The 18,411-nt window shown below is 35.6% G+C and overlaps 1 protein-coding gene across 3 annotated transcripts in view; it reads left to right on the plus strand.

The window, feature by feature from the left end:
- The window catches only part of METTL15 (methyltransferase 15, mitochondrial 12S rRNA N4-cytidine), a 101,296-nt gene that overhangs the window by 41,417 nt on the left and 41,468 nt on the right, over nt 1-18,411 (plus strand). For 2 of the 3 annotated variants that reach the window (XM_061479201.1, XM_061479203.1), the window contains exon 3: nt 7,317-7,456. In XM_061479201.1, coding sequence (XP_061335185.1) covers nt 7,317-7,456 — 140 coding nt within the window. The remainder of the gene's footprint in view (nt 1-7,316; nt 7,457-18,411) is intronic. The other variant, XM_061479202.1, reaches the window with a different exon arrangement.

Genomic DNA, 18,411 nt, shown 5'->3' on the forward strand with positions numbered 1-18,411 from the left:
TGAAGTAGTAATTGGTCTTTTATTGAAATTCAGAAAATGAGTTGGAAGATGATGAACCATATTTATTTGTTCTCATCAATTACTACTACTATCTGGGAAGGAGACTGCAAAGCAGAACAGTTCTAAAATTAGTAAGTTTTGTTAAATTTTTCAAATCATAGTTCTTCATGCAGCTAGAAATGTATATATATATATATCAGTATTTACTGGTGGTGTTCTTAGTGATAGTCTGTGGGGGTCAGAATAGATCTATTTGCACCTGAGGTTTCCATTCATTCCATGCATACCAACCTTAACGTGTTGTAATTCTCTATAGAGGATGGACGTGGTTTTGGGAAGGTTGCCTCCTCGTGTTTCTTGCTGTCTCCTAAGAGAAGCCCATTTAGGATTTTGGGCATTCCTGGTTAAGCCTATTGGCTGGAATAGGATTTGCAGTCTCTGCGGTGAATCACCATCCTCTTCTGTAGGAAGTTTAAGTTCTGTGTTGTATTGTGGTAGAACAGAGTCCCTACTTTTAGAAGCTGGAAGGAAATACATTTAGAAGCTGGAAGGAAATACATATATAGTTTTCCTCCTTAGCATCTCTTTTGTACTTCTGATTAATTTTCTGTTTGTTTATTGAAACTATAGCTTCAGTGAGGTTGGTATTAATAAAGGCCATCAGTCAGCATTAATTTTCAGTTTTGAGCTGGTGAGTTTTGAGCTTTGCAGAAGGGAAAGAAAAGTCTAAAGAATTGTGGACCTTAAAATATGTACCCAAAAAATAGCCTGTATGTACTCCAGTAGTTATTTTTTAAATGTATATATTAATTCCTAGCTTTGCAGTGATTAGTTGTGAAAAATGTGGAAATAAAAGCACACAGCAGATAAACTATTCCTTTAAAAAAAAAAAAACAAACAAAAAACATTGCTAGCAAATGATTCCTATAGAATTCCTTGTCACTGCTCCTCACTTCAGCTCAGTTTGTTATTCTCCTTACATGTATATGAAATAGTTGTATTATAGTGTATTCAAATGGTAAGCTGTGGCAAAGTCAAGATGTTTGAACAAGAGGTCAGGTATATTTATGCTTCAATGCACTTAGAGCTGATATTTTAAAAATACAGCAGAGTGGAAGATAAGTTGTGTGATAAGGAAATTCAGACAAGTTTAAAGAGCATGAATCATCATAGAAACACCAGGAGGATGAAGAAACAAAAAGCATCTAGCAATGTGTTGATTATTTTGTTTATGATACTGCTTTTTTGCTCTTGGGATTTTTTTTTCCCACCAAGCAATGGAATAGATAGAAATAAAAGTACTTTGATACCTACCAACAGTGCCTGGTGATGCAGTGATGAAATATTGTTAGCCTTAACAAACATCTCTGCTCAAAATAAAAGCGTACTAGTAGTTTGACCTTCTCTGCATTTACAAGAAAACACTAGCACGTATTTCAAATATAGAAACTACATTATTGTGACAAATACTGGCTTGTCATCCCACTAAGAAAGATCAGTGAAAGCAAAGAGAAGTGCCATGACCTAGTCGTGATTGGCTTGGAATACGCTTGTGGATGGTGGCTTTAGTAACGTCAAAATATGCTATTGCTCTAATTCCATAGCCATTTATTTCTGTGAACTTATTGTTAGAATATCCAGTATAACAGTAGGTCAAGAAGGATTGTTATTTTGATGTTTGATGCCTCAGTTGCATGAGTCTTTCTCTGTATTATTTATCTGTCTTCATCAGTAGATACCAGGCATTTTCTGCTCTTCTAATGAGTTGAAAAGGTAGAAAGCATAGTTTGGGTGCTGGATAGTTGTTCTTCCCTTTTTTCTTTACAAAGTTTGTTTCAAATAAACTGGCATTCTGGTGATTTTTTTTTTTCAAGCCTGTAAAAAATTGCGGAGAGTACCATTTACTTTCAAAGCAAATATATTATGATGGCACTGAAAAGGTGCTGATTTCATAATTGTTATTCTTTCTAACTCCTGACTTTTATTCCGGAAGACTGAACATGGAGGGTGAGGAGCTGTTGGGACAAGTTGTGTTCTCTGCCATGGCAGCAGGGATTTTGGATATATTTCTTTCGTTTAACTCCCACGGGAAAGTTCTGTGATTCTAGTTTATCATTTGTGAAGCTCAGTTTTGTGTGGGAAGCCCTCCATTGGGCATGTATCACTTAAAATAGTATTCATGTATAGTATTGGTAAGGTACTGTCCAAGTTTGTGGTTTCTCCAAGCTAATTTTTTCTTCTGCTCATATTTTAAAATTTACATTCACATTGTTTTCTATTCCAGGATCAGCACAACTCTTGACTTGCTTTTTTGCAAGTCAGTGAGTATGTCCTTCTGATAGCTGAAAGAGGTGACTAAGTACGATTCTCCCTTATTTTGGGTTACTATTGAGTAACATTTTCCTCTTAAAAGTAAATTTGAACAATTTTTGATACATATATTGCAAATTAGAAGGTGAGTTGCTTCTATATTGTATAGAGATCATGCATTGTAATATATGTAGCACCAGTTTTTCTTCCCATGGCCGCTTGCTGTTCTGTTTGACTGGCATGATAGCTGTCTTCGTTGCATTCTAAGTGATTACCTCATGGTGTGTTTGATGGGTCTGATGAACATTTAATTTGTGAAGAGGATACTCCAACAAATGCACTCTGAAGGGTACTGCAAAATGTGCTCAGTACCTTATCCTGCTGTACTTGAATGATTGCCACTTAAAGACAGATTTCTTTACACAAGAAGAGAAAACCACCAACAATGTGATTCAGGAGCATCCGAGGGGAATAACTGTACAGTTGTCCCTTCTGTGAGTGTCTGTTAAGTATTTGGAGGAAGTGGGAAATGGGGCTGGAGAAAGGAACTGCATTTTCCCAGGAAGATTGATTTGGGATTGATAAGTTTTGGTGGTTTTTTGGTTTGTTTTTTTTTTTTTCTCCTTTAGTGAATTTGGGGTTAAGGTGTTTCAGGTGATAGTACTTGCTGAAGGCCAAGAGGATGGTCATTAACAATATAGTTTGGGGGTTTTTAATAGAAGAAGTGGAGGTTGAGTTAAAAATAATGCAGTCCAAGGTCATTTTTAGGGCAGAACAGGCTCTTGGTTTTTAGAAGGAATTAATGTTGTCTGTTGGAAAGAGCCATGGGGAATGCTTTGTGTGTATTAGTTAATCACAGCATAATAATGATCTTTGGATGTTGTATAAGCATGAAGAAGCTGAGACAAAGGTTGCCTAGACCAAAAGGTGAACAGAAGTCTGTCATATGGGCAATGGTGGAAAAGGCCTGTGATAGAAGACTGTTTTGCATGCTCCTTCATGTACTATATTCCAACTCAGTATGTCTTGAATATTGAGAGTTTTGTACAGTTTGTCACGGACCTGTTTGAGGCTATGTCAGGGTTGCAAGAGAAAGAAAAAATGTTTAGTGACAGATCAGCTGACTACCATCAAGTGCTTGAAAGAATTACGATTAGTAGCAGAAAATAAAGTTGCGCATTAAAGGATCAAATTACTTCAAGAACATGGCAAAGTTCTTGTATTTAATAAAGAAAGCAAGCAGAGACTAGAAATTACTGGAGCTAATGACAAACTGGTGATTTACATGTTTTTAAAGTAAGTCTCCTGTAGTTTCAGTTTGTGTCATGTTTGAGTTACGATTTTGTATAAGTTCTGCAATCTCTTTTTGCTACATAGTAAAGGAAAAATAATTGCAAAGGCTACCAGGTATGGTGGAGTAACCTTTTTAGCTGTGGAACATAATCACAGGCAGAATTACAGATTACTTAAGTCATAGAAAAATGAAGTGCCTAAAAGGTATTTATTAGCAGCTTGTCAGTGAAAAGTCTCATATACAAAAATGAGGAAGATGAACTTTTGTATCTTGATCTTAGAGCTAGTTGTAAATGAAGACTATAAAGTTTTTGTTTGTTTCTATCTATATGTCGTGAAGGAGTGAAATGGTTCTAAAATGCAGAGTCACAAACTGATTAGAAAATTCTCAAGGGGAACTCTGCTGGGGCTATCATAACTTAACAATGGAACAGTGAGTCACTGCAGGAGGAATTCATGTAATAATCTTTTCCGGTATTTATAGGACCAGGAGGATAAAATGTCATTTAATTTTATTTGATTGAAAACTACTAGACAAAAGAGAAAAAGGAAGAAAAACTGAAGCATCTTTTATTTAAGACATGAAAGACGAATGGAATGTATAAAAACCGTATTACGAAACAGTATAGTAAAGTGGGTTATTGAAAATGTGATCAATGCTCCAAAATAGTTGTTAATAATAAAATTATTTGATAGCTTAAGGTGTTTTTATTTATTTATTTATTTATTTATTTATTTATTTATTTAGGTTCTTGGTGCAAAGTGTTGCTTTTGAGTGGAACAGGTAGATTGTGAGGCATCTGTATGAGTACTTGCTTGCTAGTTCAGGCATGTATATCTGTTCAGTTCAGAGATTTTCCATGGAAGGACTACCTTACAGGAATATATCAAAATATACTTAATGTAGCCTTAATTAGGTTTGCTAGGAGGCCAAAACCGCTTCAGCCTATTCTGTTAATGCTGGTGATACAGTATTTGATCCAGTGCTATGTATTCACTCCTTCAGCCACTTGTGCTCAAATCAAAGCTGTATCCTCTTCTGTGTAGTGCTTCCAGTTTAAAGATCACATTACAATTTTCTACTGTTGCTTAAAAGTTTGGTTGGTTTGTGTTGGTTCTTCCAGAAAGGGCAGAATAATTTGATGAGCATGTGATTATTCACAGTGAATGCTTGCATTAATTCTTAACTGAAACTTTTTGATGCTGTCACAATATTGAGAGCTTGTAACTATATCATAGTACAGTGAGCTTTATCCTTTCTATTCTTCTTTCTACTAGCACTTATTGCACTACTAGCATTTATTTTTAAGATCTGCTATATGGTTCATTAATATCCATTATTTATAAGGGGTTTACCAAGCTTAAAATTTATCAAAGTTGAAATTAGTGGAAGTAGAGGCAGATAGATGTGTGTGAGGACAGGTGAGACAACCAAACCCAACAAAGAAGATGTTACTCACATTGATTAAACTCACTTTTTGCAAGAGGAATTATGATGTAATTTTGGTTTTGATTGTTTCATGTTGTTGCAGAATAAGTGCAATCCTAATTGACACTTGAGACTGGTGTGACCACATTTCCAAGTGGGTTAATCCTATGCAAGAAACAAAAAGGTTGTTTTAATTTTCTGCTGTTGTTTCACATTTTCCTGAAGGGCTTTATCTACAGAAATGGCAGATTAAAGTGAAATGTCTGTTTATGGCTCACGTACTTTACTTCTAGTAAGGATAAAGTGGAAATAACTTGAGTAGAAATCATAGAATATCAGACATTTCTTGGAAATTTTAAGAGTAATTTAAGAGGATTTGCATGTTTTGTAGATTTTATGTTAATTTTTGCTAGTTTCAGAGTTAACAACTACACTTTTATGTTAGTAATTTTCATTTAGGAGAGAGAATACAAATTTTTGTAATTAATAGCCCACTTAATAGCCAGTACTGGATTTTTACAAGGTTATCGGAAGTAACAGTACAGTGCAGAAAAATCCCGTACTGAATGGAGCCTCTGTCATGAGAGAGGTTCTCTGAATCTGATCAACAGTGATAATGTCAGAGCTTACAGACAAAGTATGTTATCAGTACTTGGAATTTTTAATGTATGTATTTTCAGAACCTAGTTACATTCTTGTGGTTAGTTGTCTTTTAAAAATACCCATACTTTTTTGACTGTTTCAGTTTTGTGCTTATAAATTGGTTTCTGTGAATATACTTTGGGTTTATGGCAGAAGATAAATCAGAATCCTTAATTAAATAGTGGGAGCATTTATATAATATGAATATCATATCCTCTGTAATGTAATTTTGTCTTCTGCTTAAAAAAAATAATGTGTCATTCTTTATTTCTTTCTATGAGTGGTACAATTTAATATTGGATGATGAGCCAACTCAGTTTTTTTTCTTTGTGAAATATTATAGGAGAGGTCTGCTTTTAGAGCATAGGTTTAGGATCATAACTTGCACTCATAACCACATTAGAGTTGTATTATTATTCTTTTCATAAATATTCAGGTTTTTTATGATAGAGAACATAAATAAAGGCTTTTTAATGGAAATCCTAAAACCTGTTTCTTGAATAATGTTTGTGTCTGTCTTCACTGCCTTTGAATTTCTGTTTTTATCCAAAGGGATTTTATGGTTGAGTCTTAATTCTTTCAAGAGATAAGTAACAAAATTTCCCTTAAAAGGTGCTTACCTTTAGGTGTGTAGGTGCTTAACTTAGGGTGTGTAGACTTTGTCAGTAAGTTTAGTTCACATTAATTTCTATCTAATATGATTGCACTTGTTAAGTGGTCTTCAAAAACTGTTTCACACACAAAAAGTAATTTGAGGATTTGGAAAAAGCCCAACCAGAAATGGGTACTGAAGGGTGTGGAGAATTTTGTTGTTCCAGTCTAGCTTGCATGGTGTCTGCTGTTTCCCCTAATCAAGGGAGGTCAGTTAAATGAACCTAGAGGAAAGATTTATGGCAATTCAGAGATGCAGAAACTAGAGAAAATGCTGTTTAGTCACATTCCTACTTTGGTTTTAAATGCAGTTATAAACCAGTAAAATTCTGTCGCTTTCTAAACTTCAGTATGTTTTCCCTGTGGTATAGAATTATAGATACTTTTTTAGTAATTTGAAAGGAAATATTTTATAAGTGGAACTGCAGTCATGCAACCTCTTCATTGCTAAGTGAAGAGCCCGTTATTTCTGTTAACAATATAGTTCTTGCCTTTTAAGCTGTTGAGTGTTGTCATACTTAACAAAGGCCAAAGGAGAAAGGTGCATGGGACAGCTTCTAGAAACAGTCCTGCTGTTTTGCAGATAAAGACTTAAACCAGCATTAAGTTCTACCTAATTTTCTTGTTTCTCCTGTTTATGGAGTCAAAGTGCCTTGGTTCAAGGGGGATGACTGTTTCCCAAGTCATTGTTTCTTAGGAAAGTTTCAGGAACAAAGCCTCTTGGTCATATGGACTCTGACCACAGAAACCCTTAGAATGAACCTACAGAAAGCACATAGCCAGAAGAGTAGTGTTCACCTTTCCAGAGTTTTTATCTCAGCTTTCCTTCTGCTTATCCTTTCCTTCTGTTGAGACTTCCTGCAGTGTGACTATATTGAATGGTATATTTTCTTCCATGTGAGGAAATCAGCAAAAGAAGCTTTAAATCAACAAACATTTTTTATTATTATTATTGTGGTTGAAAGGTAAAGGTGTTGTCTCTTTCATTCAGCAGCATTTCCTTGACATGACGTTTGGAGCCGGCGGTCACACTACAGCTCTTCTAGAGAAAGCAAGCAACATCACGATATATGCACTGGACAGGGACCCCACAGCTTATAACATAGCTCAGCAGCTTTCAGAATTGTACCCGTAAGTTGTCTTCTCCTGTCTTAAATAGGGTCAAGATAAGATTGATACTTTGGTATTATATCCACAATTGAATATATCTTTATGGTTTTGATAAATAGTTTTTAATGGCTTATTGTAGAATAGTACTGTATGCTGTATATACCCCATTAAATAGGACATCCAGTTCGTTTTAGGAATATTTGGATGCAAGTCCTTCTGAGGTTTTTGGAGTTAAATGCATTTTTTTTGTCTAAACAGTTGAGTATGTGCCGAGTGACCAATTTCATATTTAACAATTGTTTTAAGAAAGTTTCATGTTTTATGTTTCCTTTGATATTAATCTGATGATGGGATTGTACAAAACATACACTTTGTGGTAAATATTTCATCAAAAAGGATGAAATAATATACTTTTAAATAATAAGGTTATTTAAATATTGCTTATGAATATTTTAATTTTTTAAAAACAAATTTTAATTCAGTCTTAGGCTTTCTAAATATTTTGCCACTGGCTTCAGAAACTGCTAAACATTTGAATAAGCTACTGTTTTTGTGTAAAGCTCATGCTTCAACTTTCTTTTAAAGTAGAGTGCTGAATTTGCTAAATGAACAATTGCTAAATGAACAATTGCTAAACGCAAATTTTTAGTTTTCTCTAGTCAAACAAGTTCCTTTATTCAAGAAACAGCCCAGTCAGAGAACATTCATGCAGAAATGTGCAATATGTAAAATAGAATATGAACTTTGAGAAACTGCTTCTTCAGATTTGACCAGAAAGTAGAAATATATAGATATAAAATTAAATAATATGAAATAATACTTAAAGAAATTTAAACTGTCAGGTTGAAAACATTGCCCAGAAAAACATTGTTGCCCGGAGAAGCCATGGCTGCCTCATCCCTGGCAGTGTTCAAGGCCAGGTTGGACGGGGCTTGAAGCAACCTGGTCTAGTGGAAGGTGTTGGAACTGGATGAGCTTTAAGGTCCCTTCCAACCCAAAACAGTGTCTGGTTCTATGATTATTTATTTCAAAGAGCATTTACATGAGGAAAAACAAATCTTTCCAGTAAGAATAAAACTTGTAGAGGTGGATAGAGAAACACATGATTCTTTAATCCTTTTTTTTTTCCCCACGTAAAAAGAAATTCTGAGATAGCAGTACTCTTCAAGCAATGCAGAAGGTATTTCTTACCCTTCCTAAAAGAAAACTCTAAAGTGTGCATTCCCTTCTTCAAGTGCCAGTGTCAGAGGCCCAGTGGGAAAAATGTAAGCATGTGAGAAGAAATCAGGCTCAGTTTCTAGTTATCCAACTCAGTAAGACCACTTAAATATATTTCTCAAAATTTCCAGTTCTCTGCGGGCTGAAGTGGCATGCAGTGTATGCTTGTAAATTTTTGGAATTCCAATCTCAACTGTTATTTCTCCAGGGAATGATCTTGTTGAGAGAATAATTGTCAAGGAAAATCCATTTTATTTTAAACTAAGCCTGCAAACACATTCTACTCGATGTCATGGGAGTTGTAGAGTCTTCTGTTCTTGTGTCATAGCAAAAAAAAACAAAACACCCCAAAACCAAACCAAAAAACTGTTGTTCAAATTGAAGCTAATCTTATACTTAACGGAATTTTTCAGAACCATTCACACAATGTAAGACTGTGAAGAGTCCTCTAACTCAACATGTATTTATCTTTAAAGTATCCTATGCAAACCTGGGTGTTAAGCAAGTTTGTTTTCTAAGTAGATGAAGAGATTTTACAGGCTTGATACTGTTCTGCAGTGACTGCCATTGTTAATTTTCTGCTTGCGTATGTTTGGGAAAAGATGAGCTTTAGTCAATATAGTATTACAGTTGATGTAAGTTACTATGGCTTTATAAACAAAGGAGGTCTCGTGGTTCCTCTTTTTGGTTGTAAAATCATATAAACTTGGTTACTTGGACTCCAGATTTTGTGTTGTCTGCCTCTCCAGTCACAAGTTATCGTTAGAATGAAGCAGATTATTAGATAACATAGTGTTGTTAGTGAAAAGTCTTCATCACTGAAAGATGAACACATATCACTTGAGTACTATTGTAAGATAAACAGTAGTCTGTCTTGTTTCGGTGGTTTCACTCATCTCCCAACTTTCCTATTGAAAAGAACTAGTGGGCCTTTTTTCAGAAGAAAAATGTATCTTTTTCATAATAGCTTCTGTTGAAAGTTAAGGTAAAAGAATGTTCATATGTGGTATATGTGCTTATTATCAATCTGCTTTACCTGGAAAGTCAGTTGTATAAAACATGGTTTAATTAAAAGGGGGAAAGAAAAAGTGTATCATTTATAACTTAACACGTGAAGCTGGGGTTTGCTTACAAATCAGTTTTAAGCATAAGGGATTTACTTGTTAAGAGACATGTAGCTTTTCTAAATGGATTTTTTTCTTTCAGTACTCATTAAAGATGGTTGATCTAATATTATGGGGTTTATTGTCTATTTTCTGCACTGTGTGAAATAAATCTTTTATCATGATTTTATCAGTTTAATTTAAATTTGTATCGGCATTGAAAGCTCAGGGAATTCATCCAGTTGATTATTTATTTTTTTTTTACCTCTTCTGTTCAACATTCCTGTTTTGGGAGAGGTTATTTGACTGGCTGAAGGGCTTCGCTTCCTTTGGAGCTGATGGCACAAGAGCTGGGAAAGGCTGTTCTGCAATTGTAACCAGTAAAATCTGATTCCCGCTATGTCTGAAATTGTGAATGCAGTGGGCAAATTGGAAGTCATACATAAGCTGAATCTTCTGTTCCCATTTTGTTTCTACTTAAAACAGGATATCATACCCATTTAATTGGGGATCTTAGTAAATTTCAGCATACCAACTTCATGATAGGTTTTGAGTTTTGCAGTAGTATTTGAAGTAGTCCATCCTACATAAAAAACTTCAAAATATTCAGTGTTAATTGCTATTATTTCTTCTGGTTAGGTAGCATTTTTAATAGTAGTAAAATCTTGCAGCTCCAACTGTTACTCACTGTGAGACTTCATTTTTTTAAGACTCCTATATCACAAGGCACTGAGTTACAAGATTATTAAAGCTCAAGTTGTAGAAATATGCCCAAAGATATGGTTGGAAGGTGAGATAAGTATGGCTAAATTAGGGAATTTTTCTATATCCAGAACTAATAAATTAAGTCCTCCTTGTGCTTAGCTGAAAGACAGCTGGAGTAATAAGTCACTGAAGGAGAATACTGAGGGAAAATACATTTGATGTTTGTATTTTAAATGTCTCTGCTTCTCGGTAGTGATTTTGTCAGAACTGAAATCTGAAGAGGGCAGAGTTCCAACTGCAAATCTCACATTCATTTAGGCTCTCTGTTTATTATTTTTTTAAACTATGTAGTGCTGCTTTAATAAGGAGAAAATGGGTCAGGGCTTGTTAGATATTCAGTGTGTGGGTGGGAATCCTTTGACGTGCTTTCTGGGGAAGCCTTTAACTTGGGAATTGCTGCTGAGAATCCAGGAGAACAAGATAAAATTCAGTCAGCAGCAAGATATATTACAAGTAAACCTTTTCACGCCCACTGAAAGGGAAAGGTTAGAGATGTGGCTGAAATATGGCAATTAACCAATATCACTACAGGCTTTTAAGTATGAGAAACCTATGCAAAGCCTACACAGAGGAGACAGTATGTTCTTTGTAATTCTCTGAGCAGAATAAGAAAGTGAGCCCTAAAAATAAGGATGAATAGTCTAAAATTTCTTATGTGATTTAACTACCTTTTTATTGTAGTTCTAAAGTGATTTTGAGGTGTAATGGTGCTTGTGGGTTTAGCTTTTAGTGTTGCACTAAGTTTACAAGAAAAGTGGGATAGAACCGTCAGCTCTGTGTTGTATGTTATAGGGAAAATATAACGAATGCATTTTGTCCAGTTCTAGGAGAAACAGAACTACTTTCAGTTGCAGTAAGCTTATTTGAAGTGCTTGTGAATTCTAGCTGCGTGTGTTATATATGTAGATGCTTTTGTTTCTTTGTTTAAAATGTTCTTCACCATCTATGTTTCTGTGTGCCAGGTGCCCACCAAAGCTGCGCTATCACTCTCATTCACAGTAGGATGAGGACAGGAGATTCAACAAGAGGCTTGTACATTAAGATAAGGACTGGGAGAGATCATTCACCAGTTACTGTCATGGGCAAACAAGACTCAACTCTGGGAAATTAGTTTAATTTATTACCAAACTAAACCAGTGTAGAACAGTGAGAAACAAACCCAAATCTTAAGCCACCTTCCCCTCACCCCTCCTGTCTCACAGAAGCCCCCCTTCTTAGGCCATGCGATCCCAATACAGCTCAGCATCATTCTTAAATAACTGACCATGTTCATTAGCTGAACTAAATGTTTCTGGACTGTTTTCTTAATTTTCTTAACAGTCCTATGCTAGTACTCTGAATTGTTATTTCAGTCATTTACTCCCAGTTACCAATAACACATCTCTGCCAAGCAGTTGGGAAAGACCAGTTATTGTTTTCATTAGGGATTTTAGATCAGCGAGCTGCAATGGAGTGACTTACATGTACCTTACATCTGTTCAATCTGTATGTCTGTTCATATGGGCAGAATGCTTTTGTTTGGCTTAAACAGAGCACATTTCATTCAGAACTAGTCATAGATACATGAAAACCTAAGCATCTTCAAAATGTAGCATAATCTAAGATGAGGTAGACTAAACCTGTACCTTCTTAGAATAGGAGATAGAAGAGAAATGGTGCACAAATCCAAATGTTTCTTTAAAACAGTGTGTAACTCAGTAATAGAAGTAAGTTTGGGAAGACATTGCTAGTAGAAAGCCAAAAAGGATGACAAATCTGGCTGTTGTGGTTGAGCAGACAGCCAGGTGTCAACCTGAAACTTGAAGAGATTGAATGCAACAGTTAGTCTAAATATCTTAAGATTTTACCCTTGCAATTTCAGTAGTCTGTTACTCAGCTGAAAGTTTATTTATATCTTTCAGATATAGAGTCCTATGCTACTTTTTAATGAGGGGTGGGGAAGTCTGCAGGAAAGCAAGTTTGTGAGTTACCTGGAGTAAGGGAGAAATGTTTCTAGAAGAAATTGTCCCGCAGGCTGTACTGAGCCCACGTTTGACATGGTGGTATTTGACTGTGTCCCTTTGATAGGGTTCAGTTTCCAGCATGTTTATTCTTTTCCTCAGAGGTAGATATGAAAAAGCTCATACACTGCACCTCGCAGGGTGGGCATGTGTGTGAAAGTGTGAGTTGCCACTGCATCCTTATGTATGGGAAAGGCTGAATGGGGTCCTAAACTCAGTGCCAATCTTGTCCATGCAGTGGGTCTTAAAACTAGTGTTTACTTCCAGTGGCAGGAGTTGTTAACTGTTGTATGCTTGGCAAGCCAGAATACAGCTCTTACTTACATTGTAGTCAGTAAGGGCAAGAAAGATTGCATTTATATTCACTGGAGCATGTTAAAATGTGTATTTGGAAAGCTGGAGCAGAGCTTTTTTATGCTTAAGGCATAGGATGTTAAGGATTGATGAATTGATGAATGCAGTATCAACATCTCTTATCTCTCCATCACAGGATTCTTTTAGCACTGTATCATAGCAGAATTTTAAGGCTGAATGACAAGGAAAAGCACTCTATCTGCTGAATTTAAATACATAAATTTATCAAATCACTTCAGAGCTCTAATTTTTTCTGCCTCAGTTGCAGCCAAATGCTGTCCTGACCTGACTCTTGCTTAACTAGCAAGATATGTCTGGCTCTTGCATTGAGGTGGGATGGCTACAGACTATTTCCAAGTTTAAATTTCATATACTCTTTACATAAGAGAAGTCCTTATCTGCACCTTATTTACATATTAAAGAAATAAGGTGTCTTAAGAACATAGCTATGCCTAAATATTGCCTCTGTATATACAATGGCTCTAGTTTCAAGGTGTGTGGTTATGTTGATATTCCCAATAAAGCTTTTATTTAGTAATAGAAACATTTGGAGACTGATTAAATACTAATCAGTCTATCAACTCATTCTGTTTACAAGGTTCAGTTAGTCGTTTTAATGCTATATATATTTATTTTGGCAAAATGATCTGATAGTTAGAATAATTATTAAAATTATTTTCAATTTCATGTCATAAATCTGGGGTTTTGTCTGTTTTCGTACATAACATCTCATGTGCCAATGCTGGATTTAATGTAATTTTCAGTCAAATGAGTCAGTTTTATGTTAGTGGTTTAGCAAAACAAATTGCTGCCATTTTTATCTGAGTGGTCTTGAGAGAACCTGCAATGTCATGTTATTTTAATAGGAAAATCTTAGGTGTTGGCCAATTTGAAGCTCTGAAGGAAGGTTTGCAAGCATCAGGTTTAAAACAATGAACCGTTCTACTTCCAGATTTTTTTCTTTACCATTAGAGAGTCATTTTACATTTCAGTATTATGTGGAAATTAGAGTTTTGTGAATAATTGGTATTTATCAATTTGGATGGGAGTTTTGGCTGAGGCAATTTCTCCCACCATCAAAATCATTCCCACGGGAAGAAATCTTAGGATGTCATCTACTCCAGCCTCATGCTTCAGGCAGGTTCAATAGGAACAGTTTTAGGCTGTAGGTAGTAACCTGTTATGAGAGGGTGGCCTAGGATTTTTCCAAGGCACAGTAGGATTCTAAATACATTTACTTTCTGATCTTACTGTGCGCAGGTGGTACATTTGTGCAGTGCTGGTCTCTAGCAGGCGGTAGTGAGCATCTGAAGGTGGCCCCTGGAGTTATATGCCATGTGATAGTGTTTTGGATTTGTTCATATTGTCCATAGAATTTAAATTGAGACATGTATCACATTGTCATTTCCTTCAGACTTTCTGTTGAGTGAATCATCACGCAAAGTGCGCAGGAAGTGATTCTGCTTCTCCGAGTTGTTCCTACTTCCCTCTGTTCCTTTTCTTACTTTCTGTTTGAGATGCTGCTAGATCAGGGCAATCAGTATGATCATCTACACCTGTATCTGACTCAGACGACTTTAGATAACACCAATACAGGCCAAGAAGTTTAATTACTTTCTAGCTTGAGAAACTACACATTTTAGACCACAGATAGTGATCAAGAAACAAAGAAACATTCTGTTGAATGTATGTTTTCTTCCATCGCAGGTTTTCATCAGTATTTCTAGGAAAACTATGAAATGCGAACTGTCCTTGCAGAATGAGAGGACCTTTATTACTTAAGTAGATGAAGATGAATGAGAAGCCTCTAAAATAATTTAAAATGGACAAAAAACCTCTAGGTGTAAATTGAGGAAGTGGAGCTGAATGTGGGTTATTTGACATTTTCAGACATGTCCATGTTTTGGATTTTTTAAATTCATCTGTATCAGTGTGGTATAAGCAGAACATTTTAAAGTTTAATGCTTTAGCTCTTAAATGCAGTGTTTCTGAGGACACTTCTGTGAAGCTTAATTTGGGTTGTAGGCTTTTTCTAAAAGGAACAAATGTCATTTTTTAAAGTAAATAACCAGGATGCTGAAATAATTTTTGAACTTACATGATCCAGAGAGGAGACATTGCCTTTTCAGCCAGTTTTCAATCTCGGTTCTGATAAGAAAGTTTCTTATAGCTGTTTAGGTAACTTGGGTACTTTTGTATTAGTTTTATAACCATTTAGTTACCGTTTTCTATCAAACTGATGGAGTAGTCCTTTCAGTTTTTTGTTTGTTTTATTTTTTCATGACAGTGAAACTCAAGGTTCTGCTTTTTCAATGAGAGAGAGAAGGGGAAGTGAACATAGATTCTCATCTGAAGTTTTTTGCACCTGGTAGCTAGTTGTCTACAAATCTTTTTGTCCTGTTGTGGAGATGGTATGTCCATATTCCTCAGCAACAATTAGTATTTTAGCTTGCTATCTGTCAAGAGCTGTATATTTAGCTCATTTTTGTTCACATATACAACAGGAGGCATTGAGGAGCTCTGTGCAAAATGAGAGGACATAAACTGTGTTGAATACTCCTCCCTGTTTCAGACCATGAAGGCAAAAATTCATTTTATCAGTACATAGGTCATAATTTTTGAGTAGAAGATTCCAGCATTTCATAGGAGGATGGAGCTGATAAAAATATGTGGTCAAAAAGGTGCTTGTCACTAGGAGAAGTTGTTGGTATATGACTTGGTGGTATTTAAGCTAAGCATATAGTTTACTAAGTAGCTAAACCAGAACCTTATGGCTTTGGATTCTTAATTTTATTTCTTCAAATTTGATAAAAAGGAAACAGGAAACTAAACAAAAATATGTTAACACATGTTTATGTCAGTATTGAGCTTTACGCTCAAGTATGAAAGACACAAATGTAAATGTAAGTTGTTTGGAGTTCAGGTTATTTTTCTGATTGAGTTATTGTACTTCAAATACTTATCTTAGATACATTAGGATTATGCATGTGGTTGACATAGACCATAAAAATTAATTATTTGGAGTTTGACTACATAATTCTATTTTTTTTCTTGTCATAATAATAAACATTAATTGCATTTTAATTTGATTTTGACCTTTGTGACTCAGCTGTGCCAAGTGTTGTGCAGGTTACTTAAAAAACTGAAAGTAAAAATCAGTTAATTGCTGGCTTTGTATTTGGATGCCTGAAAAATACAGTAACTTACTTTGCTCAATTAGCAAAGAGGTTAGGAGATTTCAGAGAACTTCTGTGTCAAACCTTTGACTTGTAACTTGGAATGGAAGTTACCTGTTGCCTTGTCACTACAGAATGGCACAAATGTTTGATAAATGTTGAAAGTAAGCGGTCTTAATGTGTGTGTCTTGACACGCAACATTATAAGAAATAACACATATGCCATGTCTCAACAGCAGAAACAATCTGTAATGCTGGTATTGCTTACTGTAGTCTCGCACTGATCATGGGAAGTTAGAGGTTGCTGCTGAAACTTAAATTTTTAAATATAAGTCGGGAAAACAGCACCAAATTCTTCCTGATAATATCTAGATTGGCCATTCATCTTCGAGGTGATCTGTGCCACCAGCTAGGCTGTGAAAGGAAAATGGAGGACATGAACAAGTGCCCCCAAGCCATTGCATCTTTATCTCTGGGAAAGCACCATTATTTTTTTTTTATTCCAGTTATTTTATGGGGACCTGAAAACCTGTACCTTTGCCCCTCAAAAGAAACTCTAGGAATAATTTCCCATGAAACTGGGCAAAGACCTGTTAAAACCCCCAGCTTTTCTATTACCAGGAGCAGCTTAATCCACTTCTGGATTCTTCCCACCCTTTCCAAAGAGATGTGCTGCATCATATTTTCCATCAGTTTAGGGTGGTGTTTCGTCCTCTTTCATCTCATTCATGACTACTGGCTGTTCTTGAAGAACAGAGTGATTTACCACAAAAGACAAGGCAAAAATGTCATTCAGTTGATGGAGCATCAGAATAATTTTGATTCCCTGCAATATAGTCTAGGTTAAGGTGGAGCAACATGTGAGTACCCAAGTGCGGAACAAAGAGTGCACTTGCCTGAATTCGACTCTTCCCACAGTCTGCCTTTGTCAAAATAATTGGATGTTGGCACTTGATGATCTCAATGTTAAAATGCAACCTTTTGGCACACTGTGCTGTGAAAAAAATTGATTTCTGATAATGAAATGGATCATTCCAATTTTTTTTTGCCTTCAAAATAATCTTTCTATCAACATTCAAATGGATTAGCAATATTATTAACTAAAGTGGCTGGCAATAATGAGAAATTATATGAGCAATCATGAAACTTTTGACAAGTCTTTGAGTTATTAATATTTGCTTCATACTATAAACCAGATAAGACCTCTCACATCATTCTTATGATAGAGATTTTCCATATTGCTGGTCCCAAATATTTAGAATATTTGATGTTTGAGAGAAATTTATCAGAATAAGGAGCAGGCATGGAAGATGCTGATATTCTTGGTCTCATCTGTTCCATTGTTTTATATGGTGCCATACCTGATGGACTGGGCATCAAAATTGTGTCTGAAGTAAACCTTGAATTCTGTTTCTCTGGATATTTTTCAGGTAACAAATGGACTGAAAAGGGAGCTGCTGTAGGCTTTTGATATTAATTTGATGTCCTTTTTAATAGCTGTTTTCTTGAGACAGTAGTTTATTATAAATTCAGATATATTGCAGTAAGAAATATCAATAAAATTAAATTCTACAGAATTTTAAAAACTTTAATATTTTGTAGTCCTTTTCTGTGCAATAGTTTCATGGCTCAAAAACCTTTATATTACCAAGGTTAGAAACAACAACTCAATCTCTTTATATAATCAGGGGAATTCCTTGTTTTCAAAGGGATGCGTTTCCATTTTAATTCTCACGGTTAATAAGATATTGATTATGGAGGTATAGAAGCATGCAGAACTAAAAATGTATTGTCCTCTCCTCTCTTTACTACAGAAAGAAAAGTCAGTATTTGGGTGCCAGTCTGGAAGCTTCTCAGTGAGTCAGTGTAGCAAGACTACTAGAACTAGACTAATACGTAATAAAGTTATGGCATACAAACATGCATTTATCCCTTTATTCTGCAGCCACATAGGTAGTGTTCACACTTTACTACTGAACTTTACTTAAGCTTTCAACTCAAAATTACATTTCCCCTGGGAGGTCTGGCAGGGTTTTTGCTCTGGAAGAAAGCTCTTCTCTCCTGTTAGGCTTCCAGGTACAAGTCCCACATTGATCCATTGTACAGATAGCCTTTGAATCCAGCTTTTCGCCCATACATGCAGTTTGTGCCTTTCATGTTGGTTACCAGAGTAATAGAGGAGAAAAAAAAAATCCAAAGCTGTGTTGAAATCAAATGACATCTACTGTTTACCTGTTAGCCACAGAGCCAGTTAGTCTTAGAAAGGAACTAGGTTGGTCAGGAGTGTTTTGCCTTCAGTACATCTGTGTTGGCTGTTCTCTTGCTCTTCATGTGCTGGGTAGTAGCTTCCACAAGGACTT

The sequence above is a fragment of the Pezoporus flaviventris genome, unplaced genomic scaffold (assembly GCF_033815535.1).
Source record: "Pezoporus flaviventris isolate CSIRO_AGI_PZ_B2104156 unplaced genomic scaffold, CSIRO_AGI_Pfla_v1 ptg000143l, whole genome shotgun sequence".
In the NCBI taxonomy this organism is placed as follows: Eukaryota; Metazoa; Chordata; class Aves; order Psittaciformes; family Psittacidae; genus Pezoporus; species Pezoporus flaviventris.